General features: G+C 42.1%; 1 protein-coding gene across 8 annotated transcripts in view; it reads right to left on the bottom strand.

Annotated features, from left to right (window-relative positions):
* LOC309332172 (retinol dehydrogenase 7-like) overlaps positions 1–26,830 on the bottom strand; it is a 66,223-nt gene that overhangs the window by 10,161 nt on the left and 29,232 nt on the right. Inside the window, exons 1-5 of one of the 8 annotated variants that reach the window (XM_081845099.1) lie at positions 18,322–18,479; positions 9,290–9,611; positions 8,758–9,016; positions 6,840–6,997; positions 4,263–4,810 (exon numbers count right to left, since the gene is read on the bottom strand). In XM_081845099.1, the coding sequence (XP_081701225.1) occupies positions 4,593–4,810; positions 6,840–6,997; positions 8,758–9,016; positions 9,290–9,611; positions 18,322–18,345 (981 nt within the window). In that variant the 5' untranslated portion in view covers positions 18,346–18,479 and the 3' untranslated portion in view covers positions 4,263–4,592. Of the gene's footprint in view, positions 1–4,262; positions 4,811–6,839; positions 6,998–8,757; positions 9,017–9,289; positions 9,614–9,716; positions 10,126–11,355; positions 13,126–16,971; positions 17,325–18,321; positions 18,480–20,884; positions 21,144–22,828; positions 23,151–23,819; positions 24,169–26,830 lie in introns of those variants that run through there. The other 7 variants (XM_081845100.1, XM_081845101.1, XM_081845106.1 and 4 more) reach the window with 7 other exon arrangements.

Here is a 26,830-nt window from a genome sequence, read left to right as displayed (position 1 = left end):
GCTTGGAGCAGAGGCAAGCTAAAAGAAGAATAAATAATAGCTCCAGCTAGCTGCTTATTAACTAAACAACTAAATAGGATCCTATCTACATCTATAGACATAAGCAGAACTGAGCTCAAATATTGTGCAAGCTCAGCATTAGCAGCCAACAGTTCATATGCCTTCTTTTTCCATTATTGCACCACATGTTGCACTTGCTCAAGGTCCGATGCCTGATGGACTCCAATCTTTTTGATGCTGGATTTTTATTAAGTTTTCAAAGGAGATCAGAGATTTATGGTTAGGATGGGAACGAGGACCCAGAGATGAAATAGACTAGAGTATCAAGTGCACATGTTGCCAACACGTCCTAGGAAGCTGATCGGAGCTTACATCCCTAATGATTTGCATGTAGGGATGTAAGAAGGCATAACTTTATTTCCTGTTCTGTACTTTTCGCATTCAGTACTGTTTCTGTTCAGGTGCAAGGTCATATTCCATCAAATATTATGTTATTTGTCTAACTTTCTGCTGTTGTAAAATGACGTAGTTACTTAACTATTATTGTTGGCATCCATCTGTGTGGAATGTGTCTCCAGGGATAAAGTCAAACTGCTGTGTTAGCAGCACTGTGACCTCTCCATGGCACTAGCCTAGGCAGTGTGACTTCGAAACACAAGTCCTGAAACCATTTTGTCTCTCCCAAATTGACCTCAAATGTTTCTCTGCAAGGAGAGAGGAAATGGGAAAAACCTCCCCATTGTCTCTTTGCTCACAAATCCTGCCTTAAGGGCACATTTAAGATATGAATAGGGTGAGCCTGTGACCTGCACTCCGGAATTAAGTATTTATCATCACAAAAGGATGGCCTGGCTCTTCAGGTAAACAGCCAGTTAAACCCATCAACAGGTTTCCTGCCAGACAGGATTCTGTTGTAGACCGCCCCTTCTGTGATGTATGTATGATGTATTGAGGGGTGGTATTGGGCTGCAGGGTGGCAATTTTAAAAAGTCTATATAAGGCCTTGTTCAAGGGACGCGGGTGGTGCTGTGCGTTAAACCACAGAGCCTAGGACTTGCCGATCAGAAGGTCAGTGGTTCGAAGCCCCGCGACGGGGTGAGCTCCTGTTGCTCGGTCCCTGCTCCTGCCAACCTAGCAGTTCGAAAGCACATCAAAGTGCAAGTAGATTAATAGGTACCGCTCCAGCGGGAAGGTAAACGGCGTTTCTGTGCACTGCTCTGGTTCATCAGAAGTGGCTTAGTCATGCTGGCCACATGACCCGGAAGCTGTACGCCAGCTCCCTCAGTCAATAAAGCAAGATGAGTGCCGCAGCCCCAGAAATATGGAGCAGAATGAATCTCTCATTGTTAGGAAAAATATCAGCGATCAAAATGAATGTGTTGCCAAAAATTCTATTTCTTTTTCAATCAATACCAGTCATCCTGAAAGATGAATGTTTTTTAAAAATGAGAGAGAGATTTCAAAATTTATCTGGGCAGGGAGGAGGCCAAGGATAAAACATAAAATACTTACAGATATTAAAGATAGAGGCGGGTTTGCCCTCCCAGACCTTAAATTGTATTATGAATCTGCTTGTTTGGTATGGATCAGGGACTGGATGAGATTGGATACGCAAGAGGCATTAGAATTAGAAGGACATGACAACAGATTTGGCTGGCATGCATATCTATGGTACGGGAAAGGAAAGGTTCATAGATGTTTTTATAACCATATAATTAGAAAATCATTAATGAGAGTATGGGAGAGATACAAAGATTTATTGGGACAAAAGACCCCATGGTGGCTTTCACCACATGAAGCATTACTGCTCAAACCACTAGGAAAGGAAGGAAAATGGCTCACATGTGTTGATTTATTAAAGGACCATGTTGGAAAATGGAAATTAAGAGATTACGATGAGATCAGAGATCACTTTCAGAGTTGGTTGCACTATCAACAATTATATGAAACATATAAAGACAGTAAGAAAGGATTTAGCTACACAAGATCTAGGTTTCAAATGGAAGTGATTGAAGGGAAAGTGAAATCACTGAAGGCTGCATACAGCATACTATTAGAATGGGAGACGAAAGATGAAGAGGTAAAAATCAGTCATGATCAAATGGGCACAAGATGTAGGTCACAACATTATGATGGAAGATTGGGAAAACTTATGGAAAACTGATTTAAAATTTACAGACTGTTCCCTGTTGAAGGAGAACTGTATGAAGATAATGTACAGATAGTATGTGACACCAGTGCAGTTAGGGAAAATGTACAAAACTAGTTCAAATATATGTTGGAAGTGTAAGGAAAAGGAGGAGACATTTTATCATATGTGGTGGGATTGTAATGTAATTTAAAAAATTTGGGAAATGATCTGTAACGAATTGAAGAAAATGTTCCATCTAACATTTGTCAAAAAACCTGAAGCATTTTTGTTAGGGATTGTAGGGAAAGACCTGCCAAAAAAGCTGAAAAACAACTTCATGTATGTGACAATGCCCGCGAGAGTCCTAATAGCACAAGGATGGAAGACTGAAGAAATTCCAACTAAAGAATCATGGCAAGAAAAACTGATGGACTGGCAAAATTAACACATAAGCTACGGGACAAGGATAACTGTGACTTTAAAGATGAATGGGAACCCTTTACAAAGTATTTGAAGAGGCAACAAAGTGAATTGGACTCCTTGACAGGTTTTGAATAAACAAACTTTTTATTGGCAATAATCAGTTAAACAATTTAAGGATCTACACAACTTTGTAACATGCAGAGAACAGCATTTACAGAGAAACCAAAGACTGGAACAGAGGGAAGTCGGGGGTGGGTGGGGGTTGTGTGGGAGGGTGGGGGAAGGGAGGAAAAATGGGGGGGAAATTAAGGATGATATGTTTTTTGGATAATACGTTTTGTTTAATATATATATATATATATATATATATATATATATATATATATATATGAATGAAGGGTGAGGCTGGACCTGCCAACTTGCATGAATTTTAGTGCGTAAATAGAGACAGACTCCACACATGACTTGTTGGAATGATTTGCAACCTGTGTGAGAGAAACACACAAATGAAAATGTGGATCTGCAGCAACACGGGAGGCAAATTTAATCTTCTGGGCATTTCTCTCTATGATAGCTAAATCAAAGGAGGGACATCTGGAACTATTTTGGATGCCAAAGAAAATAACTTTCTGGTGCTTCCAGACTGCATTGCGAAATTTTGGCGAGTGCAAATTCAGAGGGATAGCTGTGTGTCAGTTCGCTTATGGTTTACATAGTGTGGGTGTCAATAAATTGGAGTGCTGAAACGATTCAGAACTGAAAGGAGTGGTGAGGATCGCTGTTCTTTTTGCTTAGCACAGATCTAGGTATGTTTCAAGGAAGGGGGAAGGATAACCAGAAGATTCATGTTGAAGGGAAAAGTGAGGAGGGATGATGTATAGGCCCCACGAAAAGACTACCAGGTTGATAAACTGATGACACCAGTGCTCATGCAACACCCATGCGCTGCTCCTTCAAGTTTTATAAACTCACATTTTGCTGCTTAGCCCTGTGGCTTTAGCTCTAAAGTTGCCGGAGTTTGTGTACTGCAGACATGTCCCGGCAATTGCTGAAACAGAGGAATGTTGGGACTGCCTGTTGGCCTCCAGATGACCTACTTTACCTGCACAGAGCTTACACATAGCTTAGATTATAACGAGCTTTACTTGAGCAATCATTCCAGTTGGTTTGTGGGGAGCACCTCTTTCCCCCACTCCAAGGAACTATAGGTTATTCCTAGAACGCGGGTGGCGCTGTGGGTTAAACCACAGAGCCTAGGACTTGCTGAACAGAAGATCGGCAGTTCGAATCCCCGCGACGGGGTGAGCTCAGTCCCTGCTCCTGCCAACCTTGCAGTTCAAAAGCACATCAATGTGCAAGTAGATAAGTAGGTACCACTCCGGTGGGAAGGTAAACGGCGTTTCCGTGCGCTGCTCTGGTTTGCCAGAAGTGGCTTAGTCATGCTGGCCACATGACCCAGAAGCTGTACGCCGGCTCCCTCGGCCAATAAAGCGAGATGAGCGCTGCAACCCCAGAGTCGGTCACGACTGGACCTAGTGGTCAGGGGTCCCCTTTACCTTTACCTAGAATCCTTATACTCCAATTCCCAGGATTTTTGTGGGGAGAGGGGACTAAATTGATTTCCTGTTTGGTTCTTTACAGCTGGTTCTAAGTCAATTCCAAACTTTGCAAGAATGATTCCAAATAAACCTCCTTAGAAACAGATAAGTGGGGAATGAAAGAAGATGTTTTATCTTTTTACACCACTTATAACTCCTTCAAGACCCCTTGGCTGGAGAATAAGGTAAAGGTGTGGCAGAAAGTGTCTGGCCACTCAGTCTTACAGTAGGTGGCATTGAGTTCAATGGGGCTTATTCCTAGATAAATGAGTAGCAAAGTACTGAGCCTAAGCTGCATCAGCCAATCATCAGTAAAAAAATAAAACTATTTCTTTTTACAGCTCCTGATTACTAAGCCTGCATCTCAATAAGATCCTAAAAGATTCAATGTTCCATCCATAGATTGTTTGGCCACCTGTCATGTTGTTCTTCACAATCATCTACACAGCTTGTGCTGGTTTGGGCCCAGAGCGGGTCAACACATTGTCTGCAATGGTGGTTGGCAAGTAAGAGACAGGAAGGTAGAAGAGCTTTGCATCCCAGCCTGGAGAGTAGCGAGTGCGAGGGGAGCAGGATGTCAGGGCATGTTCTATGCAGTCGGTGACCAGGTGAAACTTGTCACTGCAACCATCAATGAGTTCTTGGAACGATTTGCAAGCTGTGTGAGAAAAACAAACAAATGAACAGTTGGATCTGCAGCAACACAGGAGGCAAATTTAATCTTCTTCGGAAAGATTGCTGTCTGGGCATTTCTCCCTATGATAGCTAAATCAAAGGAGGAACTATTTTGGATGCCAAAGAAAAGAACCTTCAGGTGCTTGCAGACTGCATCGCCAAATTTGGTGAGTGCAAATTCAGAGGGAAAGCTGTATGTCAGTTTTCTTATCTTTCTTTCTTCTTCTTCTTTTTATTGTTTTTTTTTTCTATATTACATCACAATGCAAATATACCAAATCCATCACCACATCTTCCCCATCTCCACATATATTTATCATTTAAATCATCAATCAAGCATAATATTCTCTTGTCCCTCCCCCTGCTTCCCTCTTCCCTGACTCGATTTCCTCTACATTCTGAGATTACATTTATCTTTGCGTTCTAAAATCTGCTCAAAACTTCTCTGTATTCTTATTATCCTTCTTTACTAATTTGCCTTCCCTCAGATACTTTACATTTTAATCAAGGAATTTTAGCATATCTTTTTTTGAGCAATATTTTCCCATATATTCATCAAAACATTTCCACTCCTTTTTAAATTTTTGATTTGATTGATTTCTTATAATAGCCGTTAGTTTTGCCAAAGGTAAGTATTCATTTAGTTTTCAAATCCATTCCTCCCTTAAGGGTAGAGTTTGTGACTTCTATTTAGCAGCAATCACTACTCTAGCTGTACTTGCACATAAGAAGATTCTCTCCCCCCCCCCCAATGGTATCTCTTCCCCTATCAATTCCAGGAGATACATCTCTGGTTGTGTTTTTATTGATATTTTCAACATCTTCTTTAATTCTTCATGTATTACTGTCCAGAATTTCTTAATTTCCTCTCACCTCCACCATATATGTATTGTTGTTCCTATTTTTTCCCCACAACTCCAACAAATGTTGGATTTCAATTTATATATCTTTGCCAACTTAGCTGGTATTAAATACCACCTGTAGAACATCTTAACAAAATTTTCTTTGATTGTGTATGAGGCGGTAAATCGTATATCTTCTCGCCAGAGTTTCTCTCATTGCTCTAGATAAATAGTATGTCCAACATCCTGGGCCCATTTAATCATCGTTTCTTTCACTTCTTCATCCATCAATTCCCAGTCCAATAAAAGATTATATGTTTTAGATAACAATTTCTTATTGTTCTGAATTATTGTAGTATTAAATTTTGAATCCTCTTTTGCAAAGCCTTTCTTTGGATCAGAATTAAATATACTTCTTGTTGTATATAATGCCATCTCTCAATTTCATATTGCCGTATTTCTTCAAAGGGTTTTAATCTGAATTTCCCTTGTTCCTCTTCCAATAGTTGTCTATATGTTGGCCAATTTGTTCTCATATTCAGTTTTTTTACAGCATATGCCTCCAGCAGCAGTATCCACCAAGGTGTCTTTGGTTCCAACTGTAGTCTATATTTGTTCCAAACCTTATATAGTGCACTTCTAAGTATATGATTTTACCTTCTCATAATTGTCCATATCTATTCTTGAAGCTTTCAAGGTCTAATGTATAATTTTTTTCTGATCTAATCCAATCTCTTACTCATATTTAACATTCTGCTTCATAATATAATTTTAAATTTGGCAATGCCAATCCTCCCCTTTCTTTTCTTTCCGTCAATAATTTATATTTTATCCGCGGTTTTTTCCCTTGCCATACGAATCTCATTATATTTTTCCTCCATTCTTCGAAGCAATTTTCTTTGTTTATAATTGCTATCATTTGGAACAAATATAACATTTTTGGAAAACCATTCATCTTTATTATGGAGATTCTTCCCCATAGTGATAACTTTAGTCTGCTCTAGGTTTCAAAATCTTTCCTTATTCCTTTCCAAACTTTTTCATAGTTATTTTTAAACAGATTAATATTCTTCATAGTTAGATCTATATCCAAATATTTTGCTTTCTTGACAATCTGTAGTCTGCATTTAAATGCAAATCAAACTGATTTTCTCCCCCATCTCTACTCACATTGCTCAAAGTACTGCTGCCCATAACAGTGTCTGATGTCAGAAGGTACCCTGCTCCATACAGTCTGAAAATTTTCTAGTGCATTTGAGGCAATAGGTGTTTTGAAACCACCAGGTTCAATTATGCTGACTTGGACTCCAAAAGGATGGAGCTCTCTCCTGAATTGGAGAAGAAAAGTAAAAATTTGTTACTGAGCCACAGTAATATTACAGGTCATGTGTAATGGTTGTGAGGGGTTACTTGTGCGTAAATTGCCTTCAGTTTAGTTAGATTGTTTGCTCAACCATGTTTAGGGTTAGAGCTCGCCCTCCGTGACCTGTTAGTCACTTGCAGAATCCGTCAATGGGCGTTTCTTGAATCTCTTCCAGCATAAAAGCTGTTTGACCCCAAGTCTCCTCCTATGTTCCCTGCGCGGAACGCATCTGCGCAAGTAAGGGGAAGGCAGGGACGTGCCAGAGCTCTCTCCGCTAGTTTCGGTTGAAGGGTCTTGGAGCTCTGACACCTCTTCCTCCATCTCCCTCTCCTCTCTATTGGTGTCACGCTGAATTCCTTCCCCCCTGCTGGTTCCCTCTCCGGCATCGCTCTGAAGCCCTGCCTTCGCTTCTCGCCCTGATGTCAGTTCCCTGACATCATGCATGGAAAGGAACATCTTTCTTTTTGAAAAGAAGAAAGAAAGAGAGAGAAAAGGGAAATACAACCCCCTATCTTTTGCCATCTTGCATGAGCCTGGCCCTGCAATGGGTTCTATATAACACAACATCAGTTTTATTAAGAGGCAGCCATCAGAATGCTGGTGCTTCAAACTCCTGCTGGTACTCTAAAGTTGACACTTTGATAATTAAGTGGTATATAAATAGCTGAAAATTTTAAACACCATAATCAACTTTTCTACACATCACGTTGAGCTATTCTATTCTCAAAGGCCTTTGCTATTCTCCTAAGTGACACCAGCAATACAGCCAGGCAGGTTGGCCTAAGAGCTAGACAAAACCATCTAGAGCATGGGCAGCAAAAGTGGACTAAGAGCCACACATCCCATCTCAGGCTTGCAAATTCAAAAAACGTGTATTTTTCATAATTTTGTTTGATATGTATTTTGTTGTAATGTTCATGAGATGAAGTACTAACAAGAATTATTTCAATGCATTAATTCTGTCATGCAATAGCAATCTATCACTCAGCTTTGTAACATAGTTTTAAAAGAAAAGCCTGATTAGCTTTTCAGACACCTTTTAATTGAATGACTTTCTAAAGAAATGCCTGAAGTAAGTGATAATATAGTTTGGAATTTTGTTTATTCTGTTATATTTTTCAGAATATAACAGAAGACCCATTTATCCTAATTAGAACCCAATAAGGCAGACATGTATGTACAAATATTATTTTTAAATGTGATCCCATTGAGATCCCAAGAAAAGAAATTGGAAAAATTTTAAAATCATTTTTTTAAAAAATAAATTTTATAACTTAATTTTTAATTCTAAACTAAGTACATCATATGACATATAATATTAAATCCCATGCAGTTCTGAAGAGATTAGTGTTTTCGCTTTTGACGTTTCTTAGTTCCGGTCTGAGTATTTTAATATTTTGTTGGAAGCCGCCCAGAGTGGCTGGGAAAACCCAGCCAGATGGGCGGGGTATAAATAATAAATTATTATTATTATTATAATGATGATGATGATGATGTCTGGCAAGGCCAAAATTAACAATTTTTGAAATGTCAAACCCTCATAACTCAAAAATGGGATGAGATAAAAAATTCAGATATAAACTTAGTTTTGTTCAATCAACAAGTGTACAAAATATGAAGAAAATTGGGTGACATGGGACAAAGAAGTTGGATCACTTTATATGGAATGACCCATCTGGAGGTTGCATGTTGCAAAAGAAGAAACTACAGAGCTGCTCTGTTTACCTCAGGCTGTCAGAGAAGGCTTCCGCACCAAACTTGGATGGGCAGTAACCACCTCCAAAACAGGCCAGTCGTCCCATCGTACTGCACACATTGACCACCCTCCCTCTGGCTCTTCTCACCAGGGGCAGCATGTGTAGCGTCACATCAATCATCCCAAGAAGGTTGACATTGATCACCTTTGCAAAGTCATCTTTGGTCAGCCATTCGTTGGGACCTGTTGGGATCCCTGTGCCTGCATTGTTCACCAAGCCCCAGAGCCCTGTGTGAAGAACGAAGGCATGTTCATCCTCTTAGGCAACCTTAGCAGAGCTCAATAAAGTTGGAAATAAGCTAATCACATGCATAGATTGTTTGTGTTTACTTATACTAATACTCTTCTGAATTGTTATCCCTATTCTTCATTTCACATGTTTTGAGCCACTCTGGGCACAATTATGTGGGGGAAGTGGCCTACAAATGAATACAGAGAGGCAATTCTAATCCCCCGTCCCACCAATAGCACAGAGGCAGTACAAGGAAGGTAGAGAGTCACCTTTGCTTCCAATGCACCCTTTCACCCACTCCGTCGCTGCCGCCACACTCTCTGTGCTGCTCACATCCAGAATGGTGGTTTTCAACCGCTCTGAGGTGACCTTGCCCAGCTGCTCTGCCCCCTTCTGCGTGAGACAGGCTGCCAGCACCCGCAGGCCCCGGGCATCCAGCTGCCTGGCAAGTAGGTTTCCAAAGCCAGAGTCACACCCCGTGATGAAGACATATTTCTCCATCAGGTTCTCCACCGTCTGTCTCTCCTTGTACCATCGGCGAAGGAAGTAAAGCCCCAGCAGGGCAGCCAGGTAGAGCCACATGGCTGAAACCTGCAGGGAAAGAGAATTCAAGCGTTAGGAAGCATACACACCCTGGCAGGACTTGGAGGAGGATATTTCTAATTCCTGCTCCACCAAGAAGTTCACTGGAAGAGCTTTTATGTTGCCACCGCTCAATTTAGCCTCCCTCACAGTGCTGTGGAGGGTGAGGAGAATTTTTGCATGAAGCAAAGAGCTGCTTGGAGCAGAGGCAGTCTAAAAGAAGTATAAATAATAGCTCTAGCTAGCTGCTTATTAACTAAACAACTAAATAAAGTGGAACAGTATGATCCTATTTACATTTATAGACATTAGAAGCAGCTCAAATATTGTGCAATCTCAGCATTAGCCACCAACAGGTCATTATTGCACTTGCTCAAAGTCCGATCCCCGATTTGTTTTGTGTGCTCTAACTCTCCCCAGGGGTGGAGGAAGGGGAGTGGGGTGGTTCACTCCAGGTGTCACCACCGAGGGGGGGGGTGAGAAAATGTAATGTGCTTCGTGCTGACCGTTAAAGTGTTGGTGCTGACCTTTAAAGCCCTAAAAGGTCTCCACCCCCATCTTTCAGCCCAAACACCGAGGTCCAGCTCCAAGGGCTTTCTGGTAGTTCCCTCCCTGTGAGAAGTGAGGTTACAGGGAACCAGGCAGACGGCCTTCTTGGTAGTGGCACCTGCCCTGTGGAACGCCCTCCCATCAGATGTCAAAGAAATAAACAACTATCAGACATTTAGAAGACATCTGAAGGCAGCTCTGTTTAGGGAAGTTTTTAATGACTGATGTTCTAATGTATTTTTAATCTTTTATTGGAAGCCACCCACAGTGGCTGGGGAAATCCAGCCCGATGGGTGGGGTATAAATAATAAATTGTTGTTGTTGTTGTTGTTGTTGTTGTTGTTGTTGTTGTCTTCTGTCTTCCACTGCCTCCCGCAGTTTGGTCAGACTCATGTTTGTAGCTTCGAAGACACTATCCAACCATCTCGTCCTCTGTCGTCCCCTTCTCCTTGTGCCCTCCATCTTTCCCAACATCAGGGTCTTTTCCAGGGAGTCTTCTCTTCTCATGAGGTGGCCAAAGTATTGGAGCCTCAGCTTCATGATCTGTCCTTCCAGTGTCCTGGAATAATAATAATAATTATTATTATTATTATTATTATTATTATTATTATTATTATTAGAGACTGGGGTAGATCTTGTACCTTTTAAAGTTCTGAACTTTTTCTGGAAATGTTTCTTGGCCTTTAAAGGGTGCCCAGGAAGAAGAAATTCAGGAAGTGAAGTTTCCTCTCTCCCCCACCCTGAAGCTTGAGAAAAGTGTCACCTACTGAATATTAGCTTAAAATAAAGTTGTTATAAGCACATGTTAGTGGGGACAGGAAGTTACTGACTATCATGTATGATTGAAAAGGGATGATTTCAGCTTGAAATAAAATTGTTATAAGCACATGTTAGTGGAGACAGGAAGTTACTATCATGTATAATTGAAAAGGGAAGATTGTGGGACTGACGCAGTCAAAAATAAATAAATTAGTAGCTCCTTATAGACCAGCTAAGACTGTTCTTGTGTAAACTTCCGTGTGTATGCACACTTCTTCAGATACACATGCACACGAAAGCTTATACCAAAACAAACTTAGTTGGTCTATAAGGTGCTACTGGACAATTTTGATTTGATTTGATTTGATTTGATTTGATTTGATTTGATTTGATTTGATTTGATTTGATTTGATTTGATTTGATTTTGAAAAGGGAAGAGACAGACCTGCAACTGGTTAGAGGAAAGGCTCTCAGCTTCAGTTGTGCGGCAGGTAAAGCAATGCTTCCTTCTCCGGTTTACAGTTGCTCCTTATCTGCCTGCTGCTGTTTTTCATACTCCACTGGCTGCAAAGGGAGCTCCTCCCTTCTGGCAAACATTGGTTCAACCCAGTTAGGTGCTGAGATTTACTGCCTTCTTTAAACTAACTGTGGAATCTGTTGGTGAGGGAAACACATGGAATCCCTCCCACTGCAGAGCTCCGTGCCACACATTCAGCCACTTTCCCCTGTGTTCTGTTCATGTATACATAGAGCAAATAACTCAAATCATTTGTCTACAGCAGGAAGAAAGCCTGGGGTTGAGCATATCTTTCTTACGGAAGCACATCCCTCCTGCTGATAGAAAGATGGGCAGAATGCTTGCAAAATTACATTTCACCTAGAGTAGGAAGAGTGAGGCTCAACCCAGCCAGCTTGCTTTGGTGCATGAATTCTAGTACAGTGGTACCCCGGTTCGCGAACAAAATCTGTTCTACTAATAAAGAAGGCTGATCGCCGAAGAATTGATGCTTTTGAATTCTGGTGCTGGAGGAGACTCTTGAGAGTCCCATGGACTGCAAGAAGATCAAACGCATCCATTCTTAAGGAAATTAGCCCTGAGTGCTCACTGGAAGGACAGATCGTGAAGCTGAGGCTCCAATACTTTGGCCACCTCATGAGAAGAGAAGACTCCCTGGAAAAGACCCTGATGTTGGGAAAGATGGAGGGCACAAGGAGAAGGGGACGACAGGGGACGAGATGGTTGGACAGCGTTCTCGAAGCTACCAGCATGAGTTTGACCAAACTGCGGGAGGCAGTGGAAGACAGAAGTGCCTGGTGTGCTCTGGTCCATGTGGTCACAAAGAGTCGGACACGACTAAACGACTAAACAACAACAACAATAAATTTGTGGATGTTTATTCAAAACCTGCCACAGAGTCCAAATCCTTTTGTTGTCTTTTTAAATAGTTTGCAAATAATTCCCATTCTTCCTCAAAGTCGCGCTTGTCCTCACACAATTTATGTGTTAACTTTGCCAACTCGCATAGCTCATCAGTTTTTCTTGCCATTGTTCTTTCGTTGGGATTTCCTCATTCTTCCATCCTTGTACTAAGAAGACTCTTGCCGCTGTTGTAGCATACATGAATAAGTTCTTTGTTTTTCTTGGCAGGTCTTGTCCTAAAATCCCTAACAAAAATGCTTCCGTTTCTTTTACAAGTGTCATTTTGAACTTTTTTTTTCAATTCGTTGTGTATCATCTCCCAAAATTTTTAAATTTCTCTACATTCCCACCACATATGATACAAAGTACCTTCTTTTTATTTACATTTCCAACATGTATTTAACCGAGTTTTATACATTTTTGCCATTTTTACTGGTGTAATATACAATCTATACATCATTTTCATATAATTTTCTTTCAAAAGAGAACAGTCTGTAAATTTCAAATCTACCTTCCACAGCTTTTCCCAATCCTCAAATTGTATATTATGTCCTATATCTTGTGCCCATTTAATCATGACTGATTTGACCTCCTCAGCTTTTGTTTCCCATTCTAGCAGAATACTATATGCTTTCTTCAACAACTTCACTTCTTCTATAACCTCATTTGGGAATCTAGAGATTGTACAGTGGTACCTCGAGTTAAGTACTTAATTTGTTCCAGAGGTCCGTACTTAACCTGAAACTGTTCTTAACCTGAAGCACCACTTTAGCTAATGGAGCCTCCCGCTACTGCTGTGCCTGAAGCATCCTGAAGCAAAGTTCTTAACCTGAAGCACTATTTCTGGGTTAGCGGAGTCTGTAGCCTGAAGTGTATGTAACCTGAAGCGTATTTAACCTGAGGTACCACTGTATAGCTAAACCCTTTTTTGTTATCTTCCTTATACATTTCGTATAATTGTCTATAATGCAACCAACTCTGGACATAATCTTTGATTTCCTTATAATCTTTTAATTTCCGTTTTACTTCTTGATCTCTCAGTAAGTCTCTATATGTAGGCCACTTTCCCTTTTTGCCAAGCAGTTTGAGTAATGAAGCTTCAATTGGTGATAACCACCAAGGTGTTTTTTGTTCTATTAAATCTTTGTACCTCTCCCATACTCTCATTAATGATCTTCTGATTATATGATTGTAATATCCTTTACGTACTTTCCCTTTCCCATACCATATGTATGCACGCCATCCGTATCTGTTATCATAACCTTCCAAATCTAACGCTTCTTCCTTTTCCAGTTTTATCCAGTCCCTAATCCAAACCAAACATGCAGCCTCATAATACAGTTTAAGATCTGAGAGGGCGAAGCCCCATCTTTCTTTTGTATCTGTCTCTTATGTTTTATCCTTGGCCTTTTGCCCCACCCCCACCCTGATAAACTTAGAAATATCTTTTTGCCATATTTTGAGGCAATCATCCTCATTACTGGGGATTGTCCCATTACTGGGACTGTCTGGAAGAGAAAGAGCACTTTCGGCAACACATTCATTTTTACCGCTGCAATTCTTCCTAGTAGGGAAAGGTTCATTCTACTCCATATTTCTAAATTCCTTTTTATCTCAGACCATACTTTTTCCTAATTGTCTTTATACACATTTATATTTCTTGTTGTTAACCACATCCCTAAATATTTTACTTTTTTTATGGATTTCTATCTCAATTCTTTGGGCCAAATCTTTTTTCTCTTCCTCTTTTAAATTTTTAACTAATAATTTAGTTTTATTTCTATTTAATTTAAATCCTGCCACTTCCCCAAACTATTGAATTTTCTCTATTACTCTAAGGAAAGATTTTTTTGAATCTTCTACTGTAATTACTAGATCATCAGCTATGGCTTTCAGCTTAAATTCATTTTTTCCAGTTTTTATCCCTTTAATGTCTTTATCCGCTCTTATATTTCTTGAAAGTACTTCCAGGACCAGAATGAACAATATCGGTGCTAACGGACATCCTTACCTAGTTCCTTTTTGTATTTTACATTCATTCATTATCACCTGATTTACAATTAATTTCGCAATTTGTTCCCAGTATATTGCTTGTATTCCTTTTTAAAATTTATATACACAATTAATTTCTTCAAGTAATTTTTTCATGAAATCCCAGGAAACATTACCAAAAGCTTTTTCGGCTTTTTCTACCTGGAAGAAACCCTGCCTGATCTTGATGTATATATTCATCTTGATGTATATATTCACCTAAGATTTTTTCATCCTGTGGGAAGGGAAGAAACCTAGGATTAAACACCTGATCTTAATAGACATAAAAGAGAGAGGAGGCTTTTCCCTACCCGAGCTAAAACTTTACTACGAGGCAGCCTGTTTCACCTGGCTAAAAGATTGGTGCACGTTGCAGGATCCGGACCTCCTGGACGGTTTTGACAACGGTTGGGGATGGCACGCCTACCTAATATATGGAAAAGCGAAAATTCATATCAGAGGAGGATAAAGAGTTTTTTGAAAGACCACGAGGAACATTTACGAAAAGAGTCAGAGGAAGGAGAACTGAAGATACCAAAGAGAGTGAAACCACCAACAGACCAAGAGCAGTTGCTGGGAGCAGTTGGAGGAATAGAATAACTACACAATGTCTCTGCAGGTATTAAGCTGGAACATTAGAGGGCTGAACTCCCCTGATAAGAGGAAGAGGATTTTTCATTTGCTAAAAAATGATAAATTGGACTTGATTTGCTTGCAAGAAACTCATGTGACCAGATTGCATAGAAAAATATTAATTAACAAAAGATTAGGTCAAGAATTTATTTCATCAGACAAAGTTAAAAAGAGAGGAGTTGTGATTTATGTGAAAGAAACTTTACAACCTAAATTTGTTTTCAAAGATGACCAAGGAAGAATCATTGCAATTGAGATACAATTTCAAGGAGAGAACTTTTTGATCGTAGGGATATATGCCCCAAATGAGGGGAAATCAGAATTTTTCAAGAAACTGCATGAGACACTATTGGACTTTATGGACCGTAACATCATTATGCTCGGAGATATGAATGGAGTGGTTTCGACAAACATGGATAAATCAGAAAGACAAGTGGTAACTAAAGATGGAAGACTACCGAAAACTTTTTTCAAATTGACAGACAATATGGATTTGATTGACACATGGAGAACTAAGAACCCCCTAGGCAGAGAGGGAACTTTCTTTTCTGAAGCCCAAAAAACTTGGACAAGAATTGACCAAATCTGTATTACTAGAAGTTTGGCTCCTAAGATTCGAAGGGTGGAAATCTGCCCAAAAACTTGCTCCGACCATAACCCTGTGAAAATGGAAATGAAAGTAACATCAGTTGGCTCCTTTAGATGGAGAATGAATGACACTTTGATTAGAGATCAGGAAATTACAAAGAAGGCCCAAAAAATTGTGAAAGACTATTTCGAGATAAATCTGAAGACTTCAGTGGAAAAAAGAGTAATCTGGGACGCTAGCAAAGCCGTAGTGAGAGGTTTTCTGATTCAGCAAAATGCAATCAAAAAGAGAACCCAAGAGGAGAAAAAAGAAAAGATTCTGGGGAAAATAAGAGAAGGAGAGAAGAAACTTAGATCCAAACCGAAGTCACAAGAGATTCTAAGAGAAATTAAGTTGTACCAAGTACAATATATGAAAATGATAAACCAAGAGATAGAATGGAAAATTAAACAGACGAGACAAAAGACTTTTGAATCAGCGAATAAATGTGGAAAGTTGCTAGCGTGGCAACTGAAGAAGAGGCAAAAATTAAACACTGTCACTAACCTTGAAGTTGATGGAAAGAGTATCCAGAATCCACAGGAGATCAGAAATTGTTTTCAAAGATACTTTAAACAACTTTACACACAGGGGCCACAGAATGAAATTGAAATTGACCAATTTTTGAAAGTTAATGGACTGGGAAAAATCTCAAGAAAACAAACTGCTTTTGAACTACAAAATAACAGAACAAGAAATTGAAGGTGCCATTCAGAGTTTGAAACCAGGCAAGTCCCCAGGACCTGATGGGCTAACCTCCAAATATTACAGAACTTTGAAAGACTATTTAATTCAACCATTAAAGGAGGTTTGCAATGAAATTATGGAGGGAAAAAAGGCGCCAGAGTCGTGGCAAGAAGCATTCATCACACTTATACCAAAAGATGGGACTGAGAAGACGCAACTTAAGAACTATCGTCCCATATCCCTTTTAAACGTGGATTACAAAATTTTTGCAGATATTTTGGCTAAAAGATTGAAAAAAGTTTCAGCTGAAACGATACACAAGGACCAGGCTGGCTTTCTCCCTGGTAGACACCTATCTGATAATATGAGGAATATAATTAATATCTTAGAAAAGTTACAGGTGGAAATTAATACAGAAGCGGTTTTGATATTCGTGGTAGCCCTCCACTCATATTCCTCCTTATCTCTGCAGCTGGTTCAGAGCAAGGACACTCCCTTCTTTCCCATGCCGGCAGCTGCATCCCTTATCTCATCCACCATATATAGAAATACAGTATAAGCTAAACTGAAAACAAGAACACCATCTACTGGCTTCCCCCCTGGAAATATAACTGTAAAGCTTTTTCTTCAAAGCAATTCATACTACTTGCAAAAGTTTGTTTGTTTGTTTGTTGCCTTTTCTATTTTGCATAAACAAGCAAAATGAAAACGTAAACATCAAGATGCACTTAGACTTGTGTTCCATCCACAGATTGTTGGCTCATTTGGACAACTGTAAAGGGTTTCTTCAAAGCAATCTATATAGCTTGAGCAGGTTTGGGCTGAATGCAGCTCGCCACGAAGTCAACGATGGACGTTGGAAAGTAAGAGGCAGGAATGTACAAGAACTTTGCATCCCAGCCTGCAGAGTAGCGAGTGCGAGGGGAGCAGGATGTCAGGGCATGTTCCATACAGTCAGTGACCAGGTGAAGCTTTCTGCTGGCAATGTTAACAGTATATTGGGCAATTTTGCAATCTGTGTGTGAGAAATATGAAGCAAAACATAAGTTAGTGCTGTAAATGTAGGGGGTAACCTAAATCTTTTGGGAGCTGAATGGACTGGTTGGCGTCTAGATACCTCTCCCTAGAAGAACTACATATTTTTCGCTCTAAAAGACGCACCAGACCACAAGACGCACCTAGTTTTTGGCGGAGGAAAACAGGGGGGGGGGATTCTGAATCCCAGAAGCCAGAACAGCAAGAGGGGTCGCTGTGCAGTGAAAGCAGCAATGCCTCTTGCTGTTCTGGCTTCTGGGATAGCTGCGCAGCCTGCATTCGCTCCAAAAGGCGAACACACATTTCCCTTTACTTTTTAGGAGGGGAAAAGTGAGTCTTGTAGAGCAAAAAATACGGTAAATCATAGCAGATGCATCTGGAACTATTTTGGAGGCTTCAAAAATTTAAATCTACAATGGACGAACTTGTCCACTTTGGTTTCTCTCAGTTTCAATATCTCCAAAATCATTGAGTTTGGTTCGCCTCATTTCAGTTTATGGTTTTTGAAAGTCATCAGCATTTTAGTTTTCACAATACAGTGGTACCTCGGTTTAAAAACTTAATCCGTTCTGGAAGTCTGTTCTTAAACCCAAACCGTTCTTAAACCGAGGTGTGCTTTCCCTAATGAGGCTTCCCACCGCCGGTGCCCTTCCACCGTTCGGATTCCGTTCTTAGACCGAGGTAAAGTTCTCAAACCAAGACACTATTTTTGGTTTTGTGGAACTTGTAAACCAAATCATTCTTAAACCGGTCTGTACTTAAACTGAGGTACCGCTGTATACACATTTTGACAAACATTATTTCCTTACATAGTGAATTTTTTTTATCGTGATCAATTTGCTTAGTGCATTTTGGTATATTATGTTCAGTACATAGCAGAGCTATGTATTGGTTAATGTATTGCTTCTTGAAGTGTGAATTGGGTAAGTTTGCAGGAAAATGCAAACCATGCTGAAATCCCCTCCACGTCTACTCACAGTTCTCCAAGTACTGTTCCCCATAGACTTCTTTGATGTCAGATGGCACTTGGTTCCATACTGTCTTTAAATTCTCTACTGCTCTTGCGCCAATGGCTGTTCGGAAAGTACCAGGTTCAATAATGCTGACTTGGACTCCAAAAGGATGGAGCTCTCGCCTGAAATGCAGAGGAATAAAAGAAGAAACATCATTGCCTACTGAGTCATAGGAATGCAGGAATGCAGGTCAGGAACTTGGGTCCATGGATAGGAACATCTTTCTTTAAAAAAAAAGAAATCCAAAAATTGAGGAGAAAGAAAAGATGGGAAATGCAGCTCCCCTGCCTTCTGCCCTCTTGCAGGAGCCAGGATACGCCCTACCCAGGAGAGGATTGTGTATGACACAGCACCAGTTGTATTACAAGACAGTCATGAGGACATGATTCATAGTCTCACTGATACATCAAATGCCTTTCTGAAGGGAGACCTTAACCTAGTAGGGGAAAGTTGCTGCAGAGAGCAAGGAGCCTTTTCTGCCAGGGCTGCTTCCCACCCTCCTCCCTGCAGCCTCTGCCATCTCTGCCCAGTCTTCTTGTTAAGAGCGAAAAGGTCACTTGCATCAAAGGAACAAGACCCTGTTTTTTGGATACTGGGACCCCTTGTTTTTTTAAAAAAAGCAATTAAGGGTTTTACCAAACCTCCTTTGTGCAGAAGAAGATTACAGTGCAAACAACCCTGAGAAGATGCCACACAGAATTTCTCTCCAAATGCTACACATTCATGGCTTAGTTGTCAGCTTCCATGTATCCCTCCCTTCCCCTCTCTCTCTCTCTCTCTCTCTCTCTCTTTCTCTCTCGTTTATTAATTTTATGATGACAAAAAAACAACAACACTCATCACAATCAAAAATTTAAACCATAAAACTTGATTGACTTCCCTCCACTCCCCCTCCTGGTTCCATTATTTTATACAGATTCATGCATATCCATGCATATCCGTGGGCCACCCTTACTTTCCCTTGCATTTTCCTCGAACCTCCCACCTCAGCCCTTCCCACCTCGGTGGTTTGTACATTCACCACTTTAAATTGTCTCACGGCCTCTGAGAGTAAATTAGTATTTTTCCAAATTTGTCAAGCTGCCTTATCAACACTTTCCACTGTCCGTCTGCCATATCACAGAAACCTGGACATTGGCATCCATGTATCTCAAAAGAGAGTGGAGTGTGTTGGCTATTTGCAGTTTAGTAGCGCTGCAGAGAGCTTGCTGGGGAGACCATGCATAACAAGGAACTCAAAAATAACAAAACAAAAACTCCTTTTACACTAAAGATAACAACAACAAACATGACCCAACCACCAACCCATCCCCCAGGGTAATGGGAGAGCTAGGTGCTGCTCCTTATATACTATACCCAATTGCTGACACAGCTTAATTAACACGACTTAGCAGCACCTGCTATGTTTCACAGCTGTAAAGCTGGGTCTCATTATTTTGCTGTGGCCCTTGCTCTGGCCCCTTAAAGACATACACATCGGGGGGAACAATGATGAACCTGCACGTTTAAAGAAACCATTCAACAGAGTGTGCCTCTGCGGGTGAAGTCAAACCGCAGTGTTAGCAGTGACCTCCCAGCTACGTGAGCCTGGGCAGTGCATATGTGCAGATAACTGCTCAGTCCCACATCTTGATAATTAAGTGGTACGTAAATAGTTGAAAAAAGCACACACTTTTCAACATGGTGATCAACATTTCTATAAAGCATGTTGGGCCCAAACTATTCTGAGGAAAACGGGGGGACATCCATAGCATGTTCACCATTAATGAGAAGGTCCTGGACTGAGAGCCACACATCCAATTGCGGGCTTGTGATTTGAAAAGTTTGGTTCAAGGCCAGATGTGGGCATGACCTGTGCCTGGATACCTTCTTTTTTCTTTTTCTTTTGTTTTAAAAAAGTTTTTATTATTAAAATAATTCAGCATTAATATACACATATTGCGAATATACAAGCATACAAACATACATTTCATACAATTTTTAAAAATGTTCAAACATACCTACACTCAATCCCACAGATAATTCCTTTTCCCATCACCATCCACCACCCCTCACCCCACCTTAGTGTTAGACTTCCAATCTACTCAATTGCAATTTCTATCCACTTCTATTACTTTCTTTCACACACCTTTAACCTAATTTCATGCTTCTTTTTCTATTACACATTGTTATCCATCTTATTTAGTATTTCAGTATTTAAAACGGAACTTGTTTATTCTAACAGGAGTTCTGATTTTTCAATATGGTTTTGCAAGTATCCTTTAGACACCTTCCAGTCCCTGTCCATCTTCTCTTTTGAGATCCTTCCTGGATACATTCATCTCAAGTTGTGTGAGTCTTGGGCAAAGCCCTGGGCAGCTGCCATATTTCCCAGCTCTTTCTTCCCTGCAGCCCACTTTCCCCAGACTTGGCAACTAAACCAGGAGGACTCGCATCAGCCACTTCCAGCCTGGCAAGTGGTTAGGGAGTGTGGCAGATGTTGCACTAAAGTAAGCAAAAGAAGACATTAAAGAGCTGCTGTTTTTACCTCAGGCTGTCAGAGAAGGCTTCCACACCAAACTTGGCTGGGCAGTAACCACCTCCAAAGACTGCCAGTCGTCCATTCGTACTGGAGATGTTGACCACCCTCCCTCTGGCTCTCCTCACCAGGGGCACCATGTGTAGCGTCACATCAATCATCCCAAGAAGGTTGACATTGATCACCTTTGCAAAGTCATCTTTGGTCAGCCATTCGTTGGGACCTGATGGTAGAGCTGTGCCTGCGTTGTTCACCAAGCCCCAAAGCCCTGTGAGAAAAAACGTATGTTTGTGATTCGAGGACCCGATGCCTGCACAGAGGCAGCACAAGGAAGGTAGAGATTCACCTTTACTTCCAATGCACCCTTTCACCCACTCCGTCGCTGCCGCCACACTCTCTGTGCTGCTCACATCCAGAATGGTGGTTTTCAAGCGCTCTGAAGTGGCCTTGCCCTGCTGCTCTGCCCCCTTCTGCGTGAGACAGGCTGCCAGCACCCGCAGGCCCCGGGCATCCAGCTGCCTGGCAAGTAGGTTGCTGCTGCGAACCCTCCTTGTGGGTGGGCAGAGGTGAGGGCAGAAAAGAAGTGAGAGGCAATTTCTCCAGCCAAGCCAGCAATACCTTCCTTGTAACAGCGGAGCAGACATTTGTGTATGCTTGGCAGCGGTGAAAGCAAGACTTGCAAAGGATGAGATCCGGGAAAGGACTTTGCTAATTTGCCCAGCAGCTACAGTGGTGGCAGGCTGCTGATTTGCATGCAAGTCCCCCCCCCCCAATTCATTGTCAATCACAATGAAAAAGCTTGCTTGCTTTTCTCTCCCTTTCTTTCCTGCCCAGCAGTAGCATGGGGGGGGCATAGGGCAGCATGGGGGGGGCATAGGGCAGCATGGGGGGGCATAGGGCAGCACGGGGGTCTATAGTGTGGCACAGTGGCTGCTGTGTGTTGTGGGTTGGGATTCTGGGGTTGCCACGCTGCTGCTGCCCAGAGTTTTGCTGCATTCAGAAACTCCTCACGCAGCAAAACCCCCAAAATGATACAGTACAGTGGTACCTCGGGTTCAGGTTACAACTCCGCTAACCCAGAAATAGTACCTTGGGTTAAAAACTTTGCTTCAGGATGAGAACAAAAATCGTGCAGTGGCGCAGCAGCAGTGGGAGGCCCCAATAGCTAAAGTGGTGCTTCAGGTTAAGAACAGACGTCTGGAACAAATTAAGCACGTAACTAGAGGTATCTCTGTATTTAAAAAGTAACCAAAAGAACAAAAAAATGCCTATGTTAAATTTACCTTCTATTTTCATATCATTATTCTTCTTTTCCCTTTGCAGTTAAAACAATCAATTCTCTTTCCCCACACCAAGAGTTTGACTTAGCGTGGGAACCCCAAAGACTAGAGAAAATATCTGTCAAGCATGTTGTTTCAACTTTTCAACTCAGCATCCTTGACAAACGACAATTCCCGGGATTCCCAGAGGGGGTGTCCCATGCTCTCAGGCGCCAAATGTCTGGAGCTGGCTCTGATATCTATTATTGAATGCTCATAATGATTATTTCTAAGATATTTCCTGAATTGTTATGCTTATTCCTTTCACACATTGTCAGCCACTTTGGGCACAATTATGTGGGGAGAGAAGAAGAGTTTGGATTTGATATCCCGCTTTATCACTACCCGAAGGAGTCTCCAAGTGGCTAACAATCTCCTTTCCCTTCCTCCCCCACAACAAACACTCTGTGATGTGAGTGGGGCTGAGAGACTTCAGAGAAGTGTGACTGGCCCAAGGTCACCCAGCAGCTGCATGTGGAGGAGCGGAGATGCGAACCCGGTTCCCCAGATTACGAGTCCACCGCTCTTAACCACTACACCACACTGGCCAGCCTACAAGTGAATAAAGAGAGGCAATTCTAATCCCCCGTCCCACCAACAGCACAGAGGCAGCACAAGGAAGGTAGAGAGTCACCTTTGCTTCCAATGCACCCTTTCACCCACTCCGTCGCTGCCGCCACACTCTCTGTGCTGCTCACATCCAGAATGGTGGTTTTCAACCGCCCTGAGGTGGCCTTGCCCAGCTGCTCTGCCCCCTTCTGCGTGAGACAGGCTGCCAGCACCCGCAGGCCCTGGGCATCCAGCTGTTTGGCAAGTAGGTTTCCAAAGCCAGAGTCACACCCCGTGATGAAGACATATTTCTCCGTCAGGTTCTCCACCGTCTGTCTCTCCTGGTACCATCGGCGAAGGAAGTAAAGCCCCAGCAGGGCAGCCAGGTAGAGCCACATGGCTGAAACCTGCAGGGAAAGAGAATTCAAGCATTAGGAAGCACACACACCCCTGGCAGGACTTGGAGGGGCCAAAGTCGAATCCCTACTCCACCACAGAGCTCACCACTGCTGAATTTCGCCTCCCTTGCAGTGTTGTTGAGGGAAAGGAGAATTTTTGCATGGTGCAATGAGCTGCTTGGAGCAGAGGCAGGTTAAAGAAAAACAGGTCAGATAACCTAATGACTTGCATGGACCTTTTAAAGTGCTGAACTTTTTCTGGAAATGTTTCTCGGCCTTTAAACGGTGCCCAGGAAGAAGAACTTCAGGAAGTGAAGTTTCCTCTCTCCCCCAGCCTGAAGCTTGAGAAAAGTGTCGCCTACTGAATATTAGCTTGAAAGAAAGTTGTTATAAGGACATGTTAGTGGGGACAGGAAGTTACTATCATGTATAACTGAAAAGGGAAGATTCAGGTAGGTAGCCGTGTGGGTCTCACACAGTCAAAATAAAAAATAAAAAATTGTTCAGTAGCTCCTTATAGACCAACTAGGTTTGTTCTGGTATAAACTTCCATGTGTCTGCACACTTCTTCAGATACACATCCACACAAAAGCTTATACCAAAACAAACTTAGTTTGTCTATAAGGTGCTGCTGGCCAATTTTTATTTTACTTTATTTTGAAAAGGGAAGAGACAGACCTGCAGCTGGTTAGAGGAAAGGCTCTCAGCTTCAGTTGTGTGGCAGGAAAAGCAATGCTTCCTTCTCCAGTTTGCAGTTGCTCCTTATCTGCATGCTGCTGTTTTTCATACTCCACTGGCTGCAAAGGGAGCTCCTCCCTTCTGGCAAGGATTGGCGAAACTTAACTGCCTTCTTTAAACTAATTGTGAAATCTGTTGGAGAGGGAATGTATGGATAGAGCAGATAAATCATTTGTCTAGAGCAGGAAGAAAGACTGGGGTTGAGCGTATTTTTCTTGCAGAAGCACATCCCTCCTGCTGATAGAAAGATGGGCAGAGTGCTTGCAAAATTACATTTCACCTACAGTAGGAAGGGTGAGGTTTGACCCAGCCAGCTTGCTTTGGTACATGAATTCTAGTACATATATAGAGAAAGACTCCACAAATGACTTTTAAAGATTTCTTTATATATATATATATATACTCTCCACCCTCCCCGGCCAAGACCGGGCTCAAGGCGGCTAACATCAGGTATAAAAACAATTGATTAAAATACAACTTAAAAATAGGATTCAAGTACAACTTAAAATGCAGCCTCATTTCAGTGGAAGCCCAGATCAAAAACTGTTTGGGGGGAGAAAACATCAAATCTTCACCTCGGCCAACTATCCAGATTGCTCCTACGTGGGCCAGAAAAAAGTCAAGGAAGTCCCCAAATAGGAGTTCCATCACAGAAGGAAAAGGAAAGAAGGGGAGGGGTCAGGCTGATTCCAAGCCAAAGGCCAGGCAGAACAACTCTGTCTTACAGGCCCTGCAGAAAGAAATCAGATCCCGCAGAGCCCTGGTCTCATGAGACACAGAGTGCCACCAGGCCGGAGCCAGAGTTGAAAAGGCCCTGGCCCTGGCTGAGGCCAATCTGACTTCCTTAGGGCCCGGGACCTCTAGAGTGTTGCTATTTATGGACCTTAAGGTCCTCCGCGGGGCATACCAGGAGAGGTGGTCCCGTAGGTTTCCTTTCTGCTGCTGGTGTGCAGAAAGAGGGGTTGGAATGATTTGCAACCTCTATATTAGAAATAAGAGAATGAAATATTATTTTGTCAGTTCGCTTATTGTTTACATAGTGTGGATGTCAATAACTTGGAGTGCTGAAACCATTCAGAACTGAAAGGAGTGAAAAAGATCACTGTTCTTTCTTGCTTAGTACAGATCTAGGTACATTTCAAGGATGGGGGAAGGATAACCAGAAGATTCATGTTGAAGGGAGCAGCGGGAGTGTGGGTGTGAAAAGGAAAGACCACCAGGTTGATACTGCTGGTTCTCTAAATGCCTCACTGAAGAGAGGGACAAAAGGCTGGAAGGAGCCCCACTTCATTTTCATCTGTAACCTCTGGTACCTCTGCCCATTCCACTTGTTAGCGGGGACAAGGCAGGTCATTTTTAGGAAAGGAAAAGAACCATTTTGCTGGGCTCCGAGAATCTGTAGCCTTATTAGACTTTACCGACTGGTGGGATCTGCGTTGCTCCTGGGAGGGAGAAAGGAAGTCAAATGACACCGAGGTTGATTCAGAGAAAGAGTTTCTTCTGCTCTCCGGATAGGAGAAGGTACTGCATGAATCGGTTCACCGCAAGCACAAAAGCAAGAGAATTTGCATACAGTATATATATCCTCCAGGCACCCTCTCTCCCCTTCCCCAGGAATCCAGCCATGTCAGCTTATACACTTAAGTTGACATCCATGACCATAAACAGATGTTCCTGTTCCTGTTCCTATACTCTTATCTTGGGGCAAGAAGGTCACCAACTCTAAGAACACTCCTGGCGCTCTTCCCTGGTCTTTTGTCAGACCTGACAAGGTCTGTGCGTCAGTGTGGTCAGGATGTAACATAAGACCCAGATGTGCCATCCCCACTCCACTTTGGAACTGACAAGGCCATTCATTAGGCGTCAAAGAGAGCTTTGTTTGTACAGCTGGGTGTTGGTTTGCAAGCCCCCTCCATAGGGGCTGGCCCCTCTCACTGTCCTCGGAGCTTGCTTACCGGTAACCTCCTCTGGCTGATATCTTGGACAGACCAGGGAGATTTTGATAGGCGACATTTTCCCAAGAGTGGGTAAAATGCACACCCCCTCCCTCCTGCTTCTGCAGGGGAAAGAAAACAAGTCAGAAATCTATTTACATGATGTTTATTTCTGACATTACAGCACTAGAGAAAAACACGTCCTTTCAGTTCAGTTCTTCCAGCATGTCTGACAAACTTCCTGAACATGCGCAAATGGAAGGTTTCAAATTACACTCTTCACAAAGACTTATCCAGCCTGTGAAGGTCCTGGGAAATTCTTCTTTCCCATAGATAAGCGCATCATGTGGTGTCAACAATCTGGCTGTCTGCAGCGGTGATGTTTCCATATACTGACACTGGGTTCCTGTTATACATTTGCTCAAGGGCTCAAGTTAATGGTTTTTACCCTTGGAGAAGGAAAAATGGGGATTTTGCGGCCCGTTTCAGATTGACTGCACAGTCATATTTTATATTTGGGAAACACATTCCTTCAAATTGGAAGCCAAAGACACAAAGTGAGATAGTTGCAACTGCGTTCCTCCTACCAAAGAGAAAGGAAGAAGCCTGCCTACAAGTGACTGGTTGGGTTACATACGGGTACATGTGTAAGGGGTGCAAACAGAAGAGACACAGGTGCAAACGATGTGACACTTGACAGTCAAGGTAGGTGTAAAGGAGTCCTGGGCAAAAAAAAAAACCCAGGAGACCACAGCCAAAGCATCGGGGGCAAAGGAGGGAAATTTTGCACCCCTTAGGAGCACTGCTTTTTTTACCCCCCCCCCCCACACACACACACTGCCTCAATATGGCACCCTCCTGGGACTCTTTTTTTTTAACGTGGTGTTCCTTCTGCTCTTTGACAAAGGAGGAGCCAGGAGTTGGAAGACAACCATCACCCCACCACCAGCAGCACTTTTGGAGTGTAGGAATACCGAGGACGACGGGAGGTTGAATGCAGGTGAGCTGGGCAGGAGC

The sequence above is a fragment of the Podarcis erhardii genome, assembly GCF_964252035.2.
Source record: "Podarcis erhardii genome assembly, chromosome: 2".
Classification (NCBI taxonomy): Eukaryota; Metazoa; Chordata; class Lepidosauria; order Squamata; family Lacertidae; genus Podarcis; species Podarcis erhardii.
This window is presented reverse-complemented; position numbering and strand designations above follow the sequence as displayed.